At 39.7% G+C, this 9961-nt stretch overlaps 2 protein-coding genes across 2 annotated transcripts; one reads left to right on the forward strand and one right to left on the reverse strand.

The window, feature by feature from the left end:
• Positions 1-1137: 1137 nt before the first annotated feature.
• Positions 1138-2662, reverse strand: LOC133294273 (protein CHLORORESPIRATORY REDUCTION 42, chloroplastic). The gene is made up of 3 exons (XM_061492926.1): positions 2458-2662; positions 1996-2296; positions 1138-1449 (listed from the first exon to the last, which is right to left on the reverse strand). The coding sequence occupies exons 2-3, from the start codon at positions 2268-2270 to the stop codon at positions 1341-1343; spliced, it is 384 nt and encodes a 127-aa protein (XP_061348910.1). The 5' UTR covers positions 2271-2296; positions 2458-2662; the 3' UTR covers positions 1138-1340.
• A 5406-nt stretch (positions 2663-8068) lies between these two features.
• Positions 8069-8434, forward strand: LOC133294214 (uncharacterized). The gene has a single exon (XM_061492869.1). The coding sequence runs from the start codon at positions 8069-8071 to the stop codon at positions 8432-8434; it is 366 nt and encodes a 121-aa protein (XP_061348853.1).
• The last annotated feature ends 1527 nt before the right edge of the window (positions 8435-9961 follow it).

The raw sequence follows: 9961 nt of genomic DNA on the forward strand, positions 1-9961 counted from the left end.
ATTCAGAAGCAAGATTTCTCAAAACACATGCTCTTGTACCAACTTGAGAAAAATGAGAATAAAGAGAATTGAGAAAATAAATTATTTATAGGAAAAACTTCAAAAAATCCCTGTAACTTTCTTCATAATCATTTACCCCTTTCCCAAAATTTTGAATCATTTACCCCCCTGACTTAATTTTTTTTTTATCATTTACCCCCCTAAGTGAGGGGGGTAAGTGATAAAGAAACTTTAAGTCAGGGGGGTAAGTGATAAAAAAAATCTACATAAAGGTGTAAATGATTCAAAAAATTTGTGAGGGGGGTAAATGATAATTAAGAAAACTCTTAGATTTTTTTTGAAGTTTTCCCTTATGTATATTATTTGACTGGATTCCATAAGTATAAATGAGTACAATATATAGATAAACTAATGGGCTTAAAGGAAAAACCCAAAGCCTAACTCAAATCTTAATAAAATAAGGAAACTAATTTTCCAAGGTAATTCTAACATTATACTTCAATTGAGAATAGTGAGACCCTAGTGAAGAGGTAGCTCATTGCCAAAGAAATTTGGGTGGAAGTGTAAGGTCTCCGAGAACCAAAATCTTGAAGGTTGTAGTAGCTTGTTCAATCACCTTTGAAGCTTGATCAATAGTAAAATAATTGTGGTCATTGAAGGGTAGACATAAATTGTGGTCATTGTGACCAAACCAGGATAAACAAAGTTTGCATTTTCTCTAACCCTTATCTCCTTTACATAATTATTCAAAACATATTTGAGCATATTTAGCTTCTTGTTTGTTGTTCTTGCTTATTTATGTTGTTATCCATTATATTTTGTAAATCATACAATCTCGATACATTTTGTGAAAATAATTTTAAAACTTATTTTAACCGCCTCTGAATGGTAAATAGAGGAGGTTATTTTAACTGCCTCTAGTACACATTTGGAGGCGGTTTCATGTGAACCGCCTCGAATCAATTAAACCGCCGAAAATACCGCCTCTATGTATCAATTGGAGACGGTTTAAGTGAAACTGCCTCAGTTAAACAGCCTCCAAACTTGTAGTGTTTTAACCAACCCCCTCCCTTATCCAACATATATGTAGTCAAATCTGGTAGGAATCACCATTCTGAAAATAACTTCTCTTGAATGTGACCAAGCCCAAAAGATTAAGCTTTCCTTACTTAACTTTCTTACCAAAAATTAAAACAAGGCAACTTACACTTTTTTAATAAAACACGAAAAGCATATCATAATAGTTTGTTCAATTAATTTATACAGCTTTGCTAAAATATTATATGTCAAGGGGCACCCAATGGTTGGAAAGGAGTGAGGGTGTTTTACACACAACTTTCTCAGTCATACTCGGCCAGATCCAAGGGCTTGAAATATTTTCCATCTATAAGATAAGTTCCAATGCTGAGTCGCACTGCCCACACATCTTTAGGTTTTCTTGAAACAATTCTGCAAGAAGTGATAACCCAATTGCCAGTTCAAGCTCAAAATTTTATACATTAGGGTCAAATGAAGAGCAATTTATGTCTTGATCCTTAAAAATTTAAGTAAATAATGTAGGGATTAATATTTTTTGGAAAATAAAATTATCTCTTACAATTCTAAAATGACGTTATTTTGAGATTTGAAAAAAAAAATCTTTTAGTAAAATTTATAATAAATTTTTTTAAAATATCCTATATTTTTTTCCTAAACTCGAAATAATATTGTTTTAGGATCACATGAAATAACTTTATTTATTGTTGTATTAATTCTCTAAAAATTAGTGGGATGTATATATTTTTTTATTCTACTGAATCATTAGTGCTTCTATGAAATAAATTCAAGAATTAGTAAAGGAGAAAATTTTCCATATCTATATATAGGTCCAATAATCGAGTAAGCGGTGAAATAAAAAAAAAAAAAATCATTTTCCCTATTGATAGTCAAATTTGAGGAATGAAGTGAAACAAAAACTGGGAATTGAGGTAAATGAATACGGATGAGGTGAAATACCTTCCAACATCACCAGGCTTTACTAAGCCAGAATTCACCCTGAGGCACGGGACAGAAGCTGCAGTCTTAATCACCTTGGGAGCTTCAGTAACAATAATGGGAGACCCTATCTCCAACTTTGAACGTTTTTCTGGCAACTCTTTCTCCCCTGATGAGTCTTTTGATTCACACCTTATCAATGCTACTACACCATTTGTTCTATCAAGTTGATAATTCAAGCTGCTCTGGACCTTAAAGAATGGCTTTGTGATAGCACAAGAAAGGGACAAAACCATGCTTACTTCTATTAATCCACCAAACCCTGCCATGAGGTATCAGGGAACAAAGAAACAATTGCTTTAAATTGCTTGTGCAACACCACATCCTTTTCAAACCGAAAAAGCACTGAAATCTATTACGTATTAGAAGAATAAAAATCAAATAACTCACAAAACAAATATTCTTTTGAGTCAAATAACTCACCAAAAGTGTACACCTCACTCCTGGTTGAAACTTGCGTGTTCTAATTCGTGGCTACAATGTTTTGGAAATTAGGTGCGGCTACAAAGTGGTTTTTTCAGAGCTCTACTCATTCGCGGTTCATGTTTGAGGGAAATTAGGATAGGAAGATAATCTAAAGATAAAATGTGTTTAGATAATGTTGTTTTTGCTTTTTTTATTTTTTTATTCAAATGGCAGCTTTGGAAAACAGGACATAATGAAACACCTGATATCAAAGACAATAAATATGCCCATTTATATACATGTTATTTTATTTTTATACACTTTATCATTTCATTATAATTTTTTTTTATCTCATTTTTTACACATTCACACTTCTTTATGGTGAAAGTATACGCTAACACTTTGATTCTGTTACCTCGCAGATGTGAAATGATGAGCTTGGAAATGATATCCATTAAAATTATTAATCATCGGTTCATTGTCAACATATTATTTTTTCTTTTAACAATAAATTATTTTATTTCGTACTCAAAATTAATTTTTTATTTTATGATTTTAAATTTGATAATTATTAGTGTAGAAGTTAGGGATACATAAGCAGAAATTAGAATGTAATTTATGGATGTGACAGGACTAGACCAGAATTTAGAGGAGTAAAGTAACATTTTTTGTGTTCCGTCGTGTCGTGTCGATCCAAATTGTCATCTCATAGACATTGGAACATGTTAGACCATATGTGAAGCAAAAATTTCAAGCCCTATAAACTTTAAACGAAAATATGGTGTTTAGCTGTGAGATATCTGGACATTCATCAAGATAATCTGTATATTTGAATAGGATATCTAGGTTTCATTGGCCCTTTTGCCCTCGTTTTAAAAAAATTACAACTTTGCCACCATATCAAAACTATATGCCAATATAGCCTTGTTTAACCATTGACCATGTAAGTTACTCGAGTACAAGGGATTAGTTACTCAAGTACATGATTTACTCAAGTACATGACCCTTGTACTCAAGTAACTTACAAACAAAAACCCTTGTTCGGCCAAAATGGGATAAAATATAAACTTTATACTCGAGTATTCTCTCTCCCAAGCGAACCAAAATTGTGTTTATTGTTACAAAACTTGCTCAAATCGTGCGGTGGGTTACCTTTTTCATCATCAATCCCTCTTTGTTCATTTGATTGGATTTCGATTTTAGAAATGTATTTGGCCGATTTTTTTATTACGAACCCTAACCGAAATGAGTTCCATATTCCTTATTTTTTGTTTTGATTTTTCAGATTTATGGTTGTTTTTAGTTTAGATTTTGATGGTTGTATATGGTGCTTGTATGTGGTTGTCTAGGTTTCGAATTTTGATTTATTTATTTATTTTTGTGATTTCAGAACTATTTTTTGGGGGTTTTAGGATACGATTTGATGCTGAGGTTGGGCATTTGTGGCATTGACATTGTTATGCCAGTTGATATATGGATAAAGTTGTTAGGATACGACTTCGATGTTGAGGCTACCACCACTTTGGACGGGGATCGTAATGCTACCATCAAGTGATATAGGCTGGGTGATATTATGGAGGAGACGAGGAGGCATAATGTCAGGCTCATACATCAGGTTTAGTTTAGTGTAGGACTTCTTAATGTTTATGCCTGCATCCTGTTTTACATCATAACCCACATATTGTTCCAGCAACTGCACAGTTTGGTGTGGGCTATCCGTCACAACGTGTAGGTCAACTAGAGGCATTACATATGTTGTATTATGAAGCATGCTGCGAGGAAGGGTCCACTACCATATGTCTTCCTTGTTTTGAGGATATTGGAGTATTTTCGTGTATCCATGGAAACTGAGACTTTGAAGACTAGCGTCTCTTGGAGCAATGCACGATTGTAAAGGTGAGAGTCGTGTGGCAACGGAAGACACAACCTGAGCCTGAAGTTCTAGTGGATGAGGAGGATGCACAGATGCTTGCTACTAACAATTATGATGATGATGATGGTGCTGATGCGGGGGGGATGCCTATGTCGAATGTCCATCCACCTCCTTCTGCTCCTGAGGGTGGATACACCCATGCTAATGTCATGAAATCCATCTATGGCTTGACACAAGACTTTAGGAGCTTAACACATGGGTTTAGGGGATTTAGGAATAGGACCAGAGGTACGATCGTATGGAGCATCGATGTACTAGTTTGGAGGAGAGGATTAGTCGATTCTTAGGCCTAATTTCCCTCACATACCAAGGACAACCATTAGAATGGTATTGACATTTCATCACAAATATGTGTTCATAACTTTTTGCAATTATGGTTGTACGATAGATCATCATACAAAACAAAATTTAACATGTTGCATTTCAAACTTGAACTCGAACTCTTGTTGCACAAATAACGGATCCCCTAATTTTCAGGTATCGTGCAACTCATCATCACCACACATCATCTCTTTGGTGGGTTCACCCAATTAACAAGATCAATATAATATGTTAAATAAAAGGAAAGAATCTACTAACTAACCATTATTAATTGGGTCAACATCAGAGGGGATAAACGAAACAGGGGCCTTTGGCTCGGCTCGTGAAGGCCTGAGCTTACATGCCTAAAATTGGTTGTTGGAACCAGACTTGAACTTGTATAAAAGCTCGTTTAATAAAAAGGTCTCAGGCTTCAATTCAAAAGCTCGGCCTTAGAGCCTCTCAGGCTGGCCTAGTATTTTTTTTATACTACTTGTAATAGCACTCTCTATCCTCATTCCATTTCACCCTAATTTTATTGATTAAACAAACTTTTTGAATGATTTTGTTGTATATTATGTTGTTTGGATATACATTGAATTTATGAATATTTATGGAATTACTAGTGTTGTTGATTGTACATTTTGTTTGAATAATTTGTTGTCTTATTAGGCTAAATCAGGCTTTCATTTTTTGTAAATAAATCAGGTCGTAGGTCGATAATTATATTCATAATAGCTAACAAGCTTGATCAAGCTGACACATTTACACACAGACTTAGCCTTTTAAGACCAAAGCTCGGCTCGGCTCGGCCCATTAACATCCCTAGTCAACATGAAGTCCTGACAAAGAAGGAGAAGTCATGTTTACTTGTTCATGTCAGCATCGAAATCACTCTCCAAATCAGTATCCGATGAATCACTAAGTGGAATAACACTTTCAGGTTTTCGCTCCTCATACTGTCCATATCCTCCTCCTCATCGTCTTCTTGTTCCCCTGATGTTATCTGACTTAACATTTGTGGAGATGCAAATGAGCTGACGAATCTTTCTTCTTAACCAAAATATCGCTCAGTGCTCATATACATGGGTGAAGAAGACCGCTGACTATGATCAACTTTAGCATAATCTCAATAAAATCTTCCTCTTTCCTTTTAACATATGCAACTACGACACAATCCACATCTTCATTGTCATTGGTATCGTTACCAATGTAGTACCCATTTTTAGTCTCGTACCTGGCTACCAAGCGAAAAATGCTTTGGTTGCCTTGAAGACCCAATTTTTGATAAATTCTCCTCTTTAGTTCGTTGTATATAACAGCGGGTTTGATTTGCATTGTTTTTGTTTGACCTTCAAAGTGTTTCAAATTGCCTACCATTGTGGTAGATAATTACAACATATCATCATTGCCATAAATTGGGATTAGGGTTTGGGTTTGGGATCAACTTTTTGTACAAAAATTGGAATATCTAAGTGTAATAACAATGATTTGATAAGGTTAAAGATTTAGGGATCATAGGGTGAAAGTCAATTTGATGGACCAGAATAAAGACGAGAGACGAGTAGGATGTTGGGATATAAAAATGTATAATGAAAATGTGGCCGAAACACACTGTTACAGACTTCTAGGCGTGACGATAGTTACTCGAGTATAAGGCTCATGTACTCAAGTAACTTTTCTAGTCAATGGTCAAATAGGAGCAGATTAATGTATAGTTTTGATAAAATGTTAAAAAAATTAAATAGTTTAAAAACAAGGACAAAGTGGCAATATTTTTTAATTACGGGCAAAAGAGCCAATCACCCGATATCCAAATATATCTACAATGCATATTCGGATATGTGTACAGTGTGCATCCGAATATGTGTACAATACATATAGAATTGTCTACAGAACGTTTCTTATAGCATATGAAAACAAATTTTCACACATTTGATTCTTAGATTCACATTGTTCCAGATGGCCCAACAACACAGGCCCAAAGGTCCAAGCCCAATCTCAACCCCTTATCCACGTCAGCCTTACCAACTGTCAGCCTCCCAACCCCCAACGCGACGACACTCCCTAGGGGAAACACCAATATGTCCCGTCTTGGGACCCTTACCCCAAAAGATGACCGCCCCAGATACCATAAGAGGAAACTGTCCTTTGTCGCACGCTGACACCGCCAGGCACAGGGGGCGCATCGCTGCTATCATAGCAGCGCCTGCCACGCCCAGTAGCGTCTACCGCCCTTGGCAGATCCCAAGGAGGGTTGACCCCCTCCTCACCAACCCACACAAGATTCACATCACCTTCCCCTATAAATAAACCCTCTGGGCACACATCTGAGGTATCTTATGTATCGTTATTCTGCCCATTTATATTGATACACACACCTAACCCCATTGTTGATTGCTTGATTCATACTTGGAACAGTGCCTCTTAGCTTGGTCTCCACCTGTGCTAAGGGTATCATCCATATAGTGACTCCATCCCCAAAGGGAACATAGTGGGCTTATAGATCCCAACGGTACATTGGCGCCGTCTGTGGGAAAACTATAAACTTCTATTCCCATTCTCCTACCAAAGATCTACGAGAGGCATTTCATTTTCTGGCAGCTAAACATGGTTGTTACGACAAGAAGAGCGGAGCAGACCAGAGCCATTACCCCTGAAGGTCATGTGCAAACAGTTCATTCCAATTCCCCACCGTCTATGCATTCAGCCCCTGCTGAACAAGTAGCCGGCGAGGCGCTCCTCCTGGTGTTGCAATCTGTTGACCCACAGTTACCAGCAGCTGATGCTAGAGTAGCACAGTTGAATCGTCGCGTAGCCATACGCGAAGTCCAAGGAGAGAACTTAATCCCAACCCAACCCCCACCACCCGGAGTTCATTTCGGAATGCCACTTCCCGCCGCTGGCCCCCAAACTATCCCACCAGCTTATCATCTACAACCGGCCCGAAGCCAGCTGGTGGCTCTGTATAATGATCATCGAATCCTTGTGGTCGCCCCATATCCCCCTGGACCTTACACACACAACGTGGCCGCCCCTTACCCCCACCTTTCCCTGCTGGTTTTCCATTCCACGGTTACGTAATACCGCCTCATAATGCGGCCATTCCACAACCTCAAGGATCACATATGAATCCTGGCCTGCCACAATGTATCGCCCATCAAGCCCCAACCCTCTCTTACTCTGTTGAAGCCCCACATGCACCTCGCCCACCACCAGACCAACACGTGCACAACCCGAACTTACGGGTAACGCCTGCTAATACTTCAGGACGCAACAAATCCTTAACTGATACGCCTAACCCCCATACCTCTCGGCTTCAAAGGCCCTTCCAATATCGCTACGTATGTTGGTGACACTGATCCTTTTGAATGGATCCAAAAGTTTGAAGCGACGATGACCCTTCACGGTGAGACAGATCTCCTCATGCGTAGGACTTTCCCTACACTTATGGGCGGGAGAGCACTGACATGGTACACCATTTTGCCAACTGGTAGTATTGCGTCCTGGGATGATCTGGCAGGCAAGTTTCAAACCCATTTCGCAACCAGTCGCCCAGCGCCTAAATCTGTCCGCTCCCTTGAAAATATTCGCCAACAATCAAGGGAGTCCCTTAGATCCTTTTTGGACCGCTTTGATAAAGAGGCTCTGCAGGTCCAAGGTCTAGACCCTGAGGTGCAAGTGCATATACTCCTGTCGGGCTTGCGACAAGGAGCGTTCGCCTACGAGCTTGCTCGCCATGAAATTACTGACCTAGAATAGGTCAAGAAAAAAGCTCAAGAGTTTATGCAGATTGAAGAGTACAAAGGGAGCCGAGTCGACGACGCCCACAACCAAGAGAAGAGAGCTAGTAAAAGTAAGGACCACATGGAAGAAGGCAGGAAGGGTCACAAACCCTCCAAATATGTCAGTCGCCCGTTGAGGCGTGACACTTCAAGACGCCAATCACACAATGTCCTGCAAACTGAATACAAAGAAGAGCGCAAGAGTAACCCACGGCACCAACAACTGACCAGGGAAGTCACCGTATACTGCAAATTTCACCGCAGTAACGGCCATAGTACTAAGAATGCAGACACCTCATAGATGAGATTGATGAGCTTATCAAGGGCGGAGCTCAAAGGCGGGCGAGTGACGATGCTCGTACTGTTGGTTCTGGAAAGCGACATCGCGAGCGTAGCAAGTCACCGGAAAGAAGAAGAACTAACCAATTCGGTTACCGGCCTCGCCATGAATGTGACCGTAGAGATGACTCTCCAAGAGACCGTAGAGTGCAAACTAGCCCAATCAACAGAGGAAGATGGGAGGAAGATGAAGAAGACTCAGCTGTCATCAAGCACGGAGTGATAAACATGATCTCAGGCGGATTGAGCGGAGGTGGTGAAACAACTAACGCCAGGAAGAAACACTTGAAACAATGTTTGGCGGTAACTGGAAAAGTCATCAGCAAAGTGAAAGTTGATTCGAGTCCAACCAAGCCTAAAATCGTGTGGGATTACAACGATTTGGGTGACGTCCTTCCTGGACATGATGACCCCCTTGTCATTCAGGCAATAAAAGCCAATTTTGGAGTCAATCGCGTGTTTGTTGATCACGGCAATTCTGCTAACATTTTATTTTTACCATGTTTCAGGGCGTTGGGGTTTACAGTCAACGACTTAACCCCAGTCGCAGGTGAACTCTCAGGTTTCAACGCAACAGTTACCAAGCCGCTCGGAATGATAAACCTGCGTTTATCCATAGGAACACCACCCACTACAAGGTCAGCTGACATCCAATTCCTGGTGCTTGATACCCCATCAGCATACAACGCAATTCTTGGCAGAAGGATGTTCGCTGCCTTCGAGGCGAGTGTATCACACGCACACTTGGCGATGAAGTTTGTAGCCAAGGATAACAAAGTCGCAATGGTAAAAGGAGACCAAACAGTAGCCAGGAGCTGCTACAATATATCCCTGAAACCAGCAACCAAGGTTACCTTCAGAGATCAACCAGCACCCTAACAAATAACAGCACAGTCAATTGAAGGAAGCCCTAACAGGAATGGGAAGGAGCATGACCAATGTTTCCTAGTAGAATTTGAGGCAAGAGACGACCCTCGGGTGGAACATGCCAGACCCACTCCAGATAGAGCGTTGGAACATGTCGTCTTGGGCGATGATGATCGTCAAACAACTACCATCGGGGCGACCATTGACCCAAAAATGAAAAGTAAATTGATCAAACTGCTGCGAGACAACAGAGATCTGTTCGCTTGGAAACCATCAGACATGCCGGGCATCGACCCTG

This window comes from Gastrolobium bilobum, unplaced genomic scaffold (genome assembly GCF_033153095.1).
Source record: "Gastrolobium bilobum isolate Gb01-03AN ecotype WA unplaced genomic scaffold, APGP_CSIRO_Gbil_v1 utg34810, whole genome shotgun sequence".
NCBI classification, from domain to species: domain Eukaryota; kingdom Viridiplantae; phylum Streptophyta; class Magnoliopsida; order Fabales; family Fabaceae; genus Gastrolobium; species Gastrolobium bilobum.

Coding starts and splice junctions, on each gene's coding strand:
- LOC133294214 (XM_061492869.1), top strand. CDS start 8,069: ATGACCCTTCACGGTGAGACAGATCTCCTCATGCGTAGGACTTTCCCT.
- LOC133294273 (XM_061492926.1), bottom strand. CDS start 2,270: ATGGTTTTGTCCCTTTCTTGTGCTATCACAAAGCCATTCTTTAAGGTC. Junction 1,450..1,995: donor AAGCCTGGTGATGTTGGAAG/GTATTTCACCTC, acceptor CACTTCTTGCAG/AATTGTTTCAAGAAAACCTA.